At 43.9% G+C, this 16,011-nt stretch overlaps 1 protein-coding gene across 2 annotated transcripts in view; it reads left to right on the top strand.

The window, feature by feature from the left end:
• plpp3 (phospholipid phosphatase 3) overlaps positions 1–13,683 on the top strand; it is a 30,263-nt gene extending 16,580 nt beyond the window's left edge. For both annotated transcript variants that reach the window (XM_073476693.1, XM_073476694.1), the window contains exons 3-7: positions 810–902; positions 1,630–1,817; positions 1,920–1,977; positions 5,878–6,054; positions 11,360–13,683. In XM_073476693.1, the coding sequence (XP_073332794.1) occupies positions 810–902; positions 1,630–1,817; positions 1,920–1,977; positions 5,878–6,054; positions 11,360–11,488 (645 nt within the window). In that variant the 3' untranslated portion in view covers positions 11,489–13,683. The remainder of the gene's footprint in view (positions 1–809; positions 903–1,629; positions 1,818–1,919; positions 1,978–5,877; positions 6,055–11,359) is intronic.
• Positions 13,684–16,011: the final 2,328 nt, after the last annotated feature.

Genomic DNA, 16,011 nt, shown 5'->3' with positions numbered 1-16,011 from the left:
TTCACATTCACAGTACCCTCTGCTGGCTCACAGATAGGCAGGTAAATATTTTCCTGAGAGATTGGGTGAGGAGGTTGGCCAAAGAGTGAAGCCTTGTATGGAAAGAGGAAGGAAAGGGAGATGTGGTTAGTGGTGGAGAGCAGCCGGTCTGTCAGTCAGATACCCCAGGTGGTTTAGATATGATTGACATGTCCGTGCCTCGAGGGTTGGCTTGGCCATAAGCCCCCTCAGTGTAGATGAGGTCTTTCCATGGGCCCCAACACGACTTAAAAGCGTCTGGCTGGAATGAAAGGGGTTCAGGGGTAGCCCTCTCGACTTAAGCCTTATAGCAGACCACTCTAATAATATAAACCCTTCTCAGTCAGGTCAGTCTGACTGACACATTGACCCCGTCTGGATCACTTGTTTAAGTTTTCATGTTTTCCTTTCCCCTTGCCATCACTGTGTCATTATCCTCCATATCTCACACAAAAAGGCGCCATCATATCACTGAGCAGTGTCACCACTCATTAATAATCTCACACCACATTCAGACTGCCTGAGGGAAAGGCAGGCCATGCTCACCCTTTGTGTTTGTCTGTGTGTGAATGTCACTCATCCTGTCTGCCCTTTACTCATCCTTCCTTATCAATCTGTGACTTCAGTCTGGAATGAAATTAGATATCCTGCATGATACACACTCAAACGTTAGCATATTTACTGTAAGGTTATCTGTGAGACTGTAGGACTCAGCAGCACACAGCTAGAATCTGTCTTGTATTTGTGCTCAGTGTTGTCTGTTTATCTCAAAAAACAATCCTCTCTTTTAGATTGTGATTGGAGAATGCTTCAGGATTCACCAACTACACGAGGGAACCAAGTCATTTGTCGGGAATCCTTATGTCGCAGCTCTCTACAAACAGGTCAGCTCCACAGAAGCACGTTTTTATATGTGATCAGATTGTTGCATAAATAATTGACCATTTGCTAAACCCTTCCCCTGAACAGTTATTGCTCAATCTGAGCTTTGAAACCGTGATTACCACCACCAGCACATCACACCCACTGTGTAGTACTTTCCTCACTGCGTGGATGCTAAATGCTATCAGAATTTAGGCTGACGTCAGCAACTTTTTCCTGCTCTATTGGATTTGGTAGACATGCATTACATTTGCAAAACACACTGGTTTGTCCTCATCCGACCAATTTTGGTTATGTTAGTATGACATAGCAGTCTATCTTACAGTTTTTCATATCATTAATGTAGCCATCAAGTGCATTTTTAAGACCCTTTTACTCTTGGCTCTTGGTTTAAAATGAGCCGTAGACAGTGTTTTCAACCAATTTATGAAGCTAACGTTCGCTTAATTAGCTAGCTTGTCATAGCTGAAAAATCAGTTTGCGACAGTCGTCCATTCAGCCACAAAAACGGTGGCATCTAAGGCAAGATTTGAAGAAATGAATGACTCAGAAATGTCTCATTTTGTGAGTTAAATCTACCCTCACCATTGTAATATGTGATGTGTCAGGACGTGAAGGTGTTTAAACAGTAAACAGTAAGTAAGAGGGACAGGGTTTAGCTAACGGCCAATTATTGACAGCCACATAAACAGCCATTATGTCTAATCATGAATATGTGTGGTCTTGCAGATGGGTGTGTTTCTCTTTGGATGTGCCGTCAGCCAGTCATTCACAGACATTGCCAAGGTGTCGGTGGGTCGTATGAGACCCCACTTCTTAGACGTGTGTAAACCAGATTTCTCCACCATCGACTGTTCACATGGATACATCACCAACTATACCTGCACTGGCGATGAAAGTGATGTACAGGAGGCCAGGTTTGTGTAAACACCAGTACATACACAAACTACAGTAAACTGTACTAATGTTATTATGACAATGCTCTAATGACTGACTGAAGATAATCTTTCCCTCCGCAGGAAATCCTTCTTCTCAGGACACGCCTCTTTTTCAATGTTTACCATGCTCTACCTGGCTGTAAGTAACTATTAAACTCTTATACTCACATCACAGCACACTCACAATCATGCAAGCACACACATGCTTAGAGTCACACAAACAATGGTTTTCAGAGAAAGAAGGTTGGACCGTGATTTTGGGATTCTGGAGAAAAAGCAAAACATTGTTCTCATCCACTTCTCCTCCCCCTGCTCTTCACTCAGTTTATGAAGAGTTTCATTCTTCTTCTTTACTCCTCCGAGACGTGAATGGATGCACTCCACCTGTTTTCTTCAGAGCAGCTGTGCGTGCACTTCCTGTCCTCTCCCATTTCCCTCAATTGCTCCCTCTCACTCCACCTGTTGTGGGTGTCGGGTGAGGCTTAGCACCCTAGAGGCATTTCATGCTTCAAACGGTCTAATTGCACACACTCACACACACATACGCACATTTGCCAGCTCACAGCTCCCCAATCATCTCCTCCCCTTGTGTCTCTGAAGAGGAGAGTCAGAGTCGGTGTTTTGGGTCTGTCTGGCCTGAGCTTGGTTATGAGATGGTCTCGGTTCTCACGGTGTTCTGACAGTACATAAATTCTGTTGTTTCGTAATGCATTTTCGTGCAGTGAGAGATGATGGGTATTTCCCAGCCTCTGGGTGAACCTACAACTGCACTCTGGTCAGACCGAGGAACAGCGATGAGAGTGAATAAAAAGCAGGGGGAAAAGCAAGAGAGGGAATGTAGATGCATCCAGACCGCAGAGTGACACACTAGTCCGAGACCAGTGTTCCAGCTGCGGTGAGCTCAGGACCATCGCCAGAGGAGGCTGGTGCAAACAGTGAAACAGAGGAGGAACAGTTTGTAGTCGAATGTTTTGGAACACAAAACCAGCCTGAAACAAATCCCACAGTGGACGCATTCCTGGTGGGATAAGGAATATGCAGCGTTTATTTGTTTTTGCCAGCTGAAAGCCAGTCATGTGACATCATGTTTTCACACACAGAACCTCCCACTCTACTGACGTCAGAGCAGATATTATTAACAGCAACAACCCAAATCTAGAAACGAATCAATAGAACATGAGGACAGATAATTACCCTGCAAGTGTAACTGCATAGCCAATAAAAATCTAAGCCTTCAGATAATCAATATTTCTATTAGGAATTAAAAGAGGAGTGGTTATGACTCTCTCACAGGACTCTCATCAGGCTGGCAAATACTGCACGTGTGTTTCCCAAAATATCAAACTGTTCTTTGGAATAAATGGAATAATCAGTGAACTTCTGCACTGGATGCATTACATCTGAACATCCACTCTCTGTGGTGCAGTTCTGGTTAAACAAAAAAAGGTTCTCAAGAGGATTGTTTTTGTCCTCAAGAAACCCTTTTTCCACAAACACAGACAAATATAGATCTTCTTCTTTGTCTTTGCTCTTTTGTTGCTCGCCAGGGTGAAAGTGTCACTTCCACAGTGTGGCTGTCACCTCGCTCTCCCTCCCACAGCCCTCAGTCGTCTGCTAATTGACACTCTGTGATTTTGAAGCACTTTGTTCCTGCCAGTGTGCCTGAGCGTTGCGCCTGTGACCGATGTGGTTTGAGCTGAGACTCTGAGATGGCACAGACCGCATGGCATGCTGTCTGCAGCGACACCGCAGCCACAGAAGAACAAGCGTGTGTTTTGCATTCGTGCGTTCTACTTTTGTTTAGTCTCACACGCACACGTCTCTCTGCACATACAAACCAGTAGCAGAGGCCTGCATCATTTCTGTGGGTTATTTGTTCCAACTGAACCTACTATAACTTCGACAAATTGCTTGTCGTTGGATAAATAGAAACTAATATGTTTGTTTGTGATGAAAGTGGCACTAACCACAGATATTCTTTTGTTTCAAAGCATGGTGTTAACCAAAAGGAGGAGGGGAAGGAGGCTGGTGAGAAAAAATGTGCCCTTTTTCTCATTCTTTCTCACTTTGTTGTGTTTTCTTTTATGGAAAACTGACTCGTGAGTCAGATCAAGAAAGAGAGAGGAAGAAGATCTTACTGGAATGAGCTGGATTCCTTTGGAAACCACCAGACTTCGTGTCGCTCTTGTCTCCCTCTCTCATGGGAATCTGCTGGGAATCCTTTTGTTGTTGCGTTTTATTGTTGTTTTCCTTCAATCTGAATATTTAAGACATAGCAAATTGCTGCGAGGACATCCAGGGTCAGAGAGGCGGTCTATTTAAGTCTGAGTTAGATCTAAAAGGGAGACGATGCATTTTTAAGATTTTAGAAGGTCAATGAGCCTCTCAGTTGCTTATCGTGACTTTGTGTGTGCATGCTCCAGCTGAACCAGGACTGGACGGGTTATTTGGGTTAACTCGCTGCCCTTGAGTGAGATAGGGCCAAGCACAGGTCACTGTAACCCTTTTTTTGGGTGCTCATTCTTTCTCCAAGCACGCTTAAAATCGAGTGGTTAAGGAAGTTGTGCCAAGAGTTTTTTTTCTGATGTTGCGTTCAACGTCAGACGGAAGTACTTATCAGTTGCCCACTACCTGAGAACCACTGCAGAGGAAACCTGAAGTCTAAACATCCCTGCCAGGGAGGAGAGAACAAAATTGTAAGGGATGGGAGGGAACACTTCCTCTGCTTCCTTGAGGAGAAGAACAATGATAGAGTGTCATAGAGGAAGTGCGAAGGAGCTTTACGTCCACACCTACAGGGGCTCGTAGTGGACGGGGGTTGCTGTCTGTGGTTATTGTTAGCTTAGCTGATTATAAGACACAAGTCTGGAGGTTTTGGGCTGGGTAGACCTTGGCTGAGGCCGGCCCTCCCAGGCCCTTCGTCTCTGGGTGTGAGAGACAGGAAGTGAAGGGTATGAGTGGTGCGGAAACACAGGATGTTTGAGGAACCTGGGCTGATCTCACCACTGGGCATGTAGGTGGATAAAAGAAGAGAGACTGCATGTATTTGCACGTGTACGAGTCACTGAAAGCGGCCTTGGACTTCCTGTTTTGGCTCTTCTCAGTCTTTATCATGACCCAGAAAACTGTTTTTTTTTTCGGTTGCAGACGGAGCACGGGGTGCATCCGCTTTGTCTCGTATTTACTCTAATAGAGGGAAGAGAGTTCATCCCAACAAGTGCTGCAACGTTCATGGCAGAGTATGTATATCTGCGTGTGTGTGTATTCCCGTGGATCTCTGTGGTCGTGCTGTTTTTACAGCTGGGATGTTGAACCACGAATCAGTAATGTACGGGTCTCAGGCAGTCGAGCATGTGTGTTGCGGAAGACGGTATGTGTTTCTCTGCGGCTCTGGCCAGCCTGCCCACTTTGATTCAGTCTAGACCTCTCAGACAGGAATAATACAGACGCACACACGCTGCACGTGAAGGTTTAAAAAGTCAACGCAACATGTTTTTAAATGACTTTGATGAAAATGTGTGTTTCATTACGCCCTCAGTAACATGATGTACTTTACATGCTTTACATCATAAACACAGACAACTCTTTGTTAAAGTGTATGTATATCAGAGCATTTACATGATAGTATGCATGTAAAGGTGCACTCTGTTGTTTTGGGGAAGAAATTTTATTCAGAAGAGAAAGATCTTCGTTGACTGATGTCTAAACAAACTAAATAAACAAACTCTCTTCGTTTTCATGACTGACTAAACAAACTGACCTTTGAGGACAACACAATTTCATACTGTTTTACTTTGTTTATATTTGGCGGACCCTGCCACCTTTCTAGCTTCAAACAGAGTTCTGGGGATCTTAGTTTCCTCCGAGAACAGCTTGTTTATTCAGCTATGGAAAAGATAAATATTTCGGAGTTTGTATTATTACCTCATTCATATTGTAAATATTAAAATTCTGGGTTTGAATTTCCGTTGTATGAAGAAAGTAAATAACATTACCTCTTTGTTCTCCTCTCCTTCCTGCTTTCTCTCTCTCTTCCCAGTTCTATCTCCAGTCCAGGTTTACATGGCGCGGTGCTCGTCTCCTCCGCCCGCTGCTCCAGTTCACCCTGTTGATGATGGCCTTTTACACCGGCCTATCACGTGTCTCCGACCACAAGCACCACCCGACTGATGTCCTGGCAGGCTTTGTGCAGGGAGCCCTGGTGGCCTACTGCATAGTGAGTGCACACAAATCTATACATCTTTATGCAACTTAATACTTTTCTATAATTGACCATCGGGGATCCTGCAGACGGTCCAACCTTCAAATAAAGTTTGCCTCCTCACAGCTCCCTCTTTACTCTTTTTCTCCTCTCTGCTTTTTTTTTTTGAAAAAGAGAAACAGAGCCGGCAGCAAAGTGAGGAGAATCTGATTCCCTTTAATGAATAACACATTGCCTGGAGCCAGGGCCTACTTGAAGAGTGTGTGTGTTTTTGTGCGTGTCCGCGCATTAGTGTGAATCCATACGCTGCAACCTTCTTCACTACTTTTGTGACATATCGTCGCAGCAGTTGCCAGAGGATTTTCGTAACCCTCATCATTACACTAAGCTAGATGGAGCCAAGGAAAATTGAATTCGGGGTCAGGGGGGGAAAATGGAAGGAGTGTAAAAAGAGAGCGAGCGAGAGAAAGAGAGAGAGAGAGGATTAGCCTTTGAAACAGGAATGGGGCTGTTAATTATTTTGGGTTTTTTATTTGGCGGCTCTGGTTCTATCAGCACAGCAGGCCGCCGCTAAACTCTGCTGCCTCTGGGAAAAGTATGGAAAGACACACTTATACACACACGCACACACATACTGCAGGCAGCCCTTACCTTTCTACATGATCCAAATCATGAACGTGGAGAGGTTTAGATTCATAAAATTCAGCTAGACCTTAGTAGTGGCGCCTAGGCCAGACCTTGGCACAGCTAGAAAATTCACATGCACACTCACACAATCACATACAAGCACAACAGGGTCCTCGAATGCCAAGATTACTGAAGGACCCATGAGCAGAAATCAGCGAGTAACAACAGACTGGAACGCTCTGGCACAATCAGCGCTTCTCCAGCTGGGTGTAGTTCCTGGACGACATCAGCTCTGACAAGGAAGCAAAAAAAAAGAGAGGATGTTTTCAGAAGTATTCTCAATTTATGAGCTTGACCTCTGAATGGGCAGGTCTGGCAGGAGGAATGAAGGGAGGGAGGTGACAGGAGAGAGGAGCCTTGTCTGCGTCTTGGCTCGGGATGAGCGTAGGTTTAATCCAACTCGGCTATTCCACAACCCTCGAAGAGACAGATTAACACACACACGGACACCCTGTTCACATCCATATGCATACACAACATGCACACACACTTATAGTGAAACCCCTGCCGATCAAGGCGCTGAGGTTACTTTTACAATCTGATTTGCCCAGCCTTGGTAGAAACACACATCTGTGAATACTTTAGCTCGGCTGGTTCAGCCTCTCAATGAGCAGCGGAGCAGAAAGGACCTGACAGGAGATGAGTGGAGGGCAGGACGGAGGAGGTATGAAGCCTGTGTGCCTCATAAAGGTTCAATCATAATTTTTTCAGATGTTAAGTTTGAAACATAAGAATAAAAGCACAAGTTCACACTTGTCAAATCATGTCAAAGTGAATACTTCAAACAGAGCTACTACATGTCCTTTTGATGTTCAATGATTGCTGTTTATATATCTGACTTCCATTTGGCTTTGAGGTCACTGAGAACATGCACAGTAACAACATAACAAAGGTTTTGAGGTTGGCCCATAAGCCCATCTTTCTCATAAGATGTTTCCATGAAGCAGAAAAGGTTGATATTTATGAGCCCCACAGCAGCCTGGGTAATGTGGTCCATTAATCCACCCTGAGCTTGTGCACATGCATGAAAAGAATGCCCTCCAAACACCGACAGTGCACTCGGCTGATTCGAAGAACAAAAGCACACATTGGATGAGTTAGTTGATTTGCACGTCAGTCTCAAGTGTGCCATTGCGAACAATTGCTCTGATGAGTTATATGGCCTTGTGGAAAAGCGTCTTCCTCTCCAAATACATTTCAGTAATTGTCTGTCGAGAAGTGTGTTGTTCCATGACTTTATTGTCAGTGCTATTCCAGGTTTCCCTAGGCTACAGTTACCTCTTTAATCCCAGTGCTCCCCCATTGAGTGCCAGTAAAGGAACAATGCAAAACCCCGGGCAAGAATGAACACATTCATAAGTCGTGACGTGTTAGACTGCAGCTTTGTTGGAAGTTAACTGCTGCTTAAAACCTCATTGTCTGTCCTCACATTTGAAGATGGATGAGTCTGAGTCAGATACATGAAGTTTATTGAAGAAAAAAACACTCTGTGATCCAGAGAATGGAGGAACCACAACAGGAAGTGGCTCGTCTGTCCTACCTGGCACTTCCTATCAGACGCGCTGACCTACTTTTCAACATGTGTTGTAATAAAGGTCAAGTGGAGCGACTCCAGCAGGAAGCAGCTGTCAGAGAGAAAGCCGGGGCAGCGGCCATTTGTTTATCGAGGTTCATTGTCACAGTGGAGAGGAGTCGGGTCAGGCGTTGAAGGAGGAGGGGGCAGGAGGATGCTATCCCTGCACAAGGGCATGCAGCAAATACACAAACACTGAAGCAGTGTCTGTGTGGTCAGTGAACTTGTGTGAAGCAGGAAGTCAACTTTAATCAGTTAACACACAAGTCAAGTATCTAATTCAGGGGTCTATGCACAAGTTATTTTTTTAAACTTGTGCACACATACAGTTAGACATTTGTTTGCACGTGGTTAGTTAGTGTTGAAAGGCCCACTGTTTTCTCAGCAGTACAATCATTATACGTTGGTGTAAATGCATTTGCAGATGTGTTGTGTGGCTGCACGTCTATTTATAATTGGTTTCATGTGCGTGCAAAGAAATTAACCATTCCTATATTCAAAGGGGGTCTAGTGAGTAATGTGCGTTTTTTTTTTAAGAGACATTCACAGTTCCTGCAAGTCGGTGCGCTCACTTCCTGTGTGACTAAGCTTCTGCGTCAGGCTTAATAGTGGTTAACACAGCAGGTGGGAAATTGCTGCTAACATATGAAAGTAGCTGGTATATACAGTGATGGAATGTAACTGAATACATTTACTCAAGTACAGTTTTGATGTACTTGTTCTTTGCTTGAGTATTTTTTACTTCCACTTCACTGCAGTTTGGTCCACTGTTTTTATTTGATCGCTTTAGTTACTTTGAGGAAGTGTTGGTTTTTACACTGCCAGCACACAAGCTTCTGCGCGGGCTAGCTGGTTAGCATGCTAAACATGCTTTGCAACACAATTCATTGACATCATATTGTCAAAACTGTTTTTCCTTCACATTCTGTTGATCATTTTTAGTTTAGTTTTTAATGTTTTTGATCAAAATTCTTACATGTTGCACCTTTAATTTACTTCTGCAATCGGATAATTAATAAAAATCACTAAAAACTGATCCAGTAATCAGCCAAGCAGATTTACTTTTACTTGTACTTTTGATACTTAAGTACATTTAATATCAGATACTTTAAGGCTTTTACTCAAGTACTATTCATATGGGTGACTTTCACTGTTCAAAGTAATATTAAACTTTTACTCAAGTATGATTTAGGAGACAAACTGCTGAGTCTGCATCAGTCAACACAAAAGGCCTGCAGGCTTTGTGTGTGTGTGTGTGTGTGTGTGTTTTTCTATATCACACACAGGAAGCGGTGCAGTCGCGATAAGCCTTCTGTCACGGCAGGTTTAGGGGCGATATGTCAGAGGTTGGGTGACGCAGCAACAAGGCTTTGCTGTAATTGGACACAATGCATCCTGATGGGAAACGAGGCTGGGATGTTTCCCATGGCGGCGCGGGTGATTCCCAGAGATATGGCTCCACACACACTCCCCTAATTATATATCAAATGTAATATACCATACAGAGGCTCTGCTCAAACTGCTGGCCGTAGGGACAAAGAGGTCTTTTAAAAACTATGAGAGCAGCTGTGTGTAGGTATCTATCTGCGTGTGATGTCATCCATCAGTCAAAGGTCAGCAGTGAAGGTCGTTTTATGGTCTGTAAATGTCAAGCTGTAATGTAATTAGAAGAGGAAGAGGAAGTGCTGAACCCACCACTCAGAATGGGACAGTCCTTGTTATATAAATAGATCAGCGACTGTATGTTGACCGTTTCTTCCTGGAAAAACAACGAAAGATGATCACTTAAGTGGCCAGTAGTATGTTTTTCCCCCGAGCATGAGAGCACGATGTATTTTCCCAGTGTATTTTCTATCCATATTGTCTCCCCGCCCCCCGAGGAGCTGCAGCACAGTGGGCTCTCTTTCTCAGAGTTTAGTGTTGAATGGCAGCTTCTCCCCCCAGCCCTCCCTCCTCCTCTCCCTGGCACAGGCCCTCCGCTCGCCCTCGACTGGCAGCATGGAAGGAAAAGCTGCTGCGCCTGCCAGTTATGTGTGTGTGTGTATGTGTTGTTTGTATGTTTAAGTCTGACGCTGTAGCCACTGTTGCTCATGATGACCCCAGACCCCTGTAAGCGGAGCTGGTAATCCACGGTTACACGGTGGACAGTAGTTTCCATGGTCCCCACTTCCTGTCCACCCATGCCCATTTTCCTGTTTGACATATGATGTCATCACAATCTTAGGGAGATATTTTTTTTCGCTCTCGCTCTTCCTTTGTTTGCCAGGCTGACCTCACAGTTGATGTAAAATGGGAATCCACCCCTGGCAGCATTACATAGATGATTAGCCAGGGTTCACTAAATTAGTCAGTTTAGGGCGAGCTATACTGAGATCCCTCTCTTTAGCCAGATGACTCAGTGGTGCAAGTGTGGGACTGAGGTGATAGGGAGTTTCTCATCATGACATTATAAAGTAACACAGTATTTAATTACACTTCAGTCCTGCTCACAGCTCCTCTACAGACACATTAACATTTTGGTGCATATTTACACACTCACACACCTACCATGTTTTATCCAGAGTGTTTCCAAATCCAGCTAGAGGTGCACCTGCTATTAAAGATTCCTCACTCAAATCAAAGGTTTAAGGACAGAGGGCCGCATGTTTGAGCCCAGAAAGCAATTTTGCTTTGCCGACAGACTTTGAAACTCTGGTGAAAGTTGTCTGGAGATAGACAAATCAACTGAGATCAATTTTACATGCTCTATGCAAAATACAAGGTTCCCTCCACTGTGGGGCATTTGCATTTCAACCGAATGACGAAACTGGACACACGAATGTCCAATTAGTCATCTCGAAATTTGGTTCGAGCAATCAGATTAGGGCTGCAACAAGCAACATAGTGATGGCTTTAATTTTTTTTGTCCCACCAATACCTAGAGTCTTTATTTACCATCATAATTGACAAAGAAATTGACCTTTGCAGCTTTAAATCTTTATTTGGATCACTTTGCCCTCCTCTATTTTCGTTGATGTCCTCATGTTTCCTCACCTTGCTCTCCCTCTCTGCGTCCACCAGGTGTTCTACGTGTCAGACCTGTTCAAGCCCAGGGTGAAGCCAGCCACGCCCCCGCCCTCGCCCATCAAGAAGGAGCTGCTCCCTTCCTCCGACATCATCGAGAGGAACAACCACCACAACATGGTGTGAGAGAGGCCGCGACGTCTTCCTGCGACCGAGGAGCCAATCACAGCGCTGCTCACCTCCCATCGGACAGTAGAATGTAGCGACGAGAGACTGTAGCTGCTTCTCAAATGGCATCCTCCTCCCTTTTGCCCAGCGAGGCACTTTGTGGACTAGGGTGTCAGATTTGAGATTTGCACAGCAGAGTCCACTCTCACTATCCAGACTTACTATATACTATTTTGTTAACTACTAATCAACATTTGAGCCCATCATTTTGAGCACAAACAGGAAAAGAATTGGAAGCTAAAAGACAAAACGAATTCAGAAATTGATGACCTGACAGGCAGAGCTGAGGGTGTGGAGGTTTGATGGAAGTGTAACCACATAAAGGGAAAACCCTTGTGAAGAAAAACAAATGAAGAAAAGAGACATAAAAAGACAAACCCCCTGCCTTGGCAGAGAGGGATGTCCAGCGATGCTTCCTCTCTGAACTCTCTGTGGCCTTGGAACGCCGTTGGACAACAACTTCCTTAGCTACAGGAAGGATATTACTGCAATAACTAGCAGCATAGAAATATTAACAGTATAGAACATTATAACTTATAGCACTGTTTTTTTTTTTAAGTTCATTGTCCATTATCACCACTCGCTGCCTGAGACGTCTAACTGAAAGAAAACTTGATGATGCTGACACCCACGAGACAGAAATGTGACCCTCTAGAAGCCGACTGAGCCTGGTGTGGTGGTCGCACAAGACTCCATACTCAGGCAGGATAAAGTTAGCATAGCATGGCATTCATTACAGTAAACCTGCACCGGTAGGCCACTGACCTTCTTAGGCCTTTATAACATGTGTCAGAGCAGTCCTTTGGCTGTCTCTCAAACCTTTTTGACTGATAGTTGAGACATCAGTATCCAAATAAACTGTGTCTGCCTTCCGACCTCATACACCTCTGTCTCCAAATCAGCACGTCAAGCTTTTTGTCTTGGACTCTCAGAGTGGCCCAAACCCGGGATGTTGCATTTCTTGAGGGTTAGATGTAGAAAAAGGGGGGATATTTTCTGTGGAAGGAGGGAGGCAGATCTCCCAGCCTCCCAGCACCTGTGCAAGAGGCGTGGCTGTGCCATGCCACTTCCTGGTGTTGGGGCCATCCGCTTGGCTTCCTGAACTGGAAGGGGATGGGTAGGCAGAGTGAAGGGGTGCAGTCTGTCACCGTGGAAAGAGGGTGATGATATACAGCTAAGCTGGCACATTATTTTGGGATGATTTGGGCTCTTTCCGCTGGCAGGGAGGGGCTCTCACCCACCCAATCACTCATTGGCAATGGATGTTTGTCTCTCAGTGTGTGTGTGTATGTTTGTGTATGTGCTTGTGTGGGTACGCTCGTGCTTGTACATGTACATCTTGTGTGTGTTTGAATGTGTGTGTACATATGTATGAGCGCTGTGCCCTGTGAAAAGGAACCCCTCTTGATAAACTATGTGTGTGTCATAAAACACACACACCGTCAGCTGTGCCAAGTGTGAATGTGTGTGTGTGTGTGTGTGTGTGTGTGTGTGTGTGTGTGTGTGTGTGTGTGTGTGTGTGTGCGCCACTGTGTGTCAGAGAGCGAGAGAGCAGGTGAACGTTATAAAAACTGTGGATCTTTTATTTTTATTCTCTGCTAAGAAGCATCTTTAACCTTGTATGTTTATAGCCGGTCCTGTATAATCACTAACAGTTGTACAGACACAGAAGCCCTTTTTATTTACAGCCTACTCAGATATCCTCCTCCAACAACACACTCCGCCATGTTGCACATCTTTCTCATCGTATAGTCCGTCCTATCATTTCACAAAGCCGTTTTCACACTCTTTTTATAAATATATAAATAATGTATAGATCACTAAAATTAACTCTGTAAGATATTGTTTCTTAACATGTTTAGATATATCCACTATGATTACAGACCTGTGTTCTTTACAAAATGCTGCTTAAAAAGCATCGATTGACAGATTTTTGTATCTAGATAACTAAACTATTGTAGATTGTTATAGTTACGTTTGTAATATGCATTCAAATACAAATACACCCACAATTGTATTAAAATTCATTATTAGTATTTTTGTATTGTCTCGTTTTTTTGTACAAACGACATAGTTGCAATGCTGTTTTTTCTGCTAAATGTACTTAGCTCTAATACATGTGCTTTTAAATAAAAAGCTCATTATGAACACAACTGTGGTTTGTCTGGACTCTTAATCCTAAACTTTGACTGCAACTTTTTGAAGATGGCTTTGATGGTCTTTGTTGAAATTGTATGCTCCTGGAAATGATGCCTATGTTTTCCATAAGAAAAGATTTTTAAAAAACTGCACACAATGAAAACAATCAGTGGTGGAATACTACTACTTTTATTATTAGTATTAGTAGTAGTATTTAGAATTGTATTGTATTTATACCTCTACTCCACTACATATCAAAGGGACCAGCCACAACAACTGATGAATGATAATGGTAATATATGATATTGATGTATAATAAGTATATTTACTGAAAGCTAGGGTTGGTAAGTTATTTTAGAAGCATCTCTTGTTACAGTTGTGGAAAATCTCGTAAAGCAACATTATGTAGACACTGACATTTTGTGTGCTCTGGCGCCCCCACAGTTACTGAGTGGAACACCACTGTGCTAAATACAGCGGCAGGCTTATAGCCATGTTTGTTGTGTGCGCTGCGCTCCCAGCACACAGCCACTCAGCCTGTCGTTCACGTTAACACAAAGCACACACCTAAGTTACGACAAGGGAGTAACCTTTTTGGGACTGATGTATGCCCATGTTTGCTTATGTTTATATGAATGTGACATTTAACATGTAACAGAATTGTATTACTATTTATTGGACTGAAAAAGCTCGGTGGAACATAACGAATTAGCCGCGAGCACATCCCCAGCTGGCCCTCTGCAGACATTTAGTTTGCTGTTGCTGGTTTCTACAGTTGTACCAACCCTGCAGCTTTAAGTAAGTGTCATTTGTATCTCAATTGAGATTGTTCTGCAGGAAATAACCTATTGTGATTTTGTTACTTCCAGGTGCTGCAGGTAGGCGATCTGAGTAACTTCTCCCATCTCTGTCTAATATCGTGCTAATCGATAAGGCTGCAGAGGAAACGGACTATTGTACTTGACTTTCTTTGCATTTTGCAGCGGCCTCACTGCGGCCCCAGCTCCTTCTGTCAAAAATCCCCCATGAAATACGTGTGTAATGACACACGATCTGCCGAGAATGGCTCAGAAGTGTGTGTGTGATTTCACACTCTGACAGACACCAAACTAGAGGAGCTGGCGTCATCGCGTGTGTGCATGTGTGTGTTTCAAAGCGACAGTTTGTGATTATTCTGACCTAAACGAGACGTGTCATTTTCTCCACCACAGTATGTTTCAGCTGAGGAGAGAAAAGCCTGAATGACACTTTCTGTCATCTCAAGTGTTTATGGACCTCTTTGCAAAAACATAGTGTTAAATCCAAGAGCTACACTGTAATCATGCACAGCACACCATGTCCACATATTCAGTGTTTAACACACATATATTTAAAACTTGTGTACTTAAGAATCTACAATCCTAAGCAGATGTGTGACACGACCAACAAGAAACAGATGTCTTTGTAGAGCAGATTTAATGCGAGCTTGATATGAAGATGAAGAAAAGACAAAGAGTAACTCTAACAAGAGCCTCCTGCAGCGAACGCCTGGCACTTGCTACGCTTAAAGAGGCAATCACTCAGGGCAATCATTTGACTGATGTTATCATTATAGTGGCATGCATGTTTCCCCTCAGTGTCCTGTAAAGTGCCATCTTTTATTGTCAGTGACAGTACAGCTGGTCTGAGGTCAGTTGTAAAAAAAAAACAGCACCAAAGTGAGATTTACGGTGTCTGTGAACAGCTGGTAGGCCTGGGGTCAGCCATGCGTGGCTGTAATAGTAGAGGGCCTGCTGCTGAGGCAGAGAGAGGCCCATGTTGTGGTCTTGTTTGGCAGCAGCGGAGCAGAGCAGAGCTGGCACGGGGCCGTCACAGGGAGGCCAAGGCATTACATAGTGCTGCTGTACCTCTCTCAGAGTGCTGGGTGTGTGTCCTTCATCATCGCACACTGTGCAGAACATCCACTCGGTCTGTTTACTCTCATTTATTACTTTACACGAAGCTGATGTTTCCCTTCGCCTTAGTATCCGAGCTCGTGTAAAAAAAATCAGACGTTAGTTCCTGTTGGCATGCGAAAAAACCTTGTTGGTGATGTTGACATTTTAACACAAGTTGGATGGATTACGTCCTCCTCTGAGGGCTGAGAAAATTCCTCCACCCATGGTCTTATAAAAGCCTTTCAAAACCCCTTTGGATAAACTCTGAAATGATCGGTGGTCACGTTAAAATCGAGGCTGAGATACGCAGTTTTCTCCACACACACCATGACACAAAGAATTACGCTACAATACGATACATAATAAATGAGTAATACAGCTATTTATACTAAGTTTTGATGCACTCGAATGTGGAAAATAAAGCAC

Source organism: Pagrus major, chromosome 11, assembly GCF_040436345.1.
Source record: "Pagrus major chromosome 11, Pma_NU_1.0".
NCBI classification, from domain to species: Eukaryota; Metazoa; Chordata; class Actinopteri; order Spariformes; family Sparidae; genus Pagrus; species Pagrus major.
Note: the sequence above shows the minus strand (reverse complement) of the source record. Positions and strands in the feature narration are given on the sequence as shown.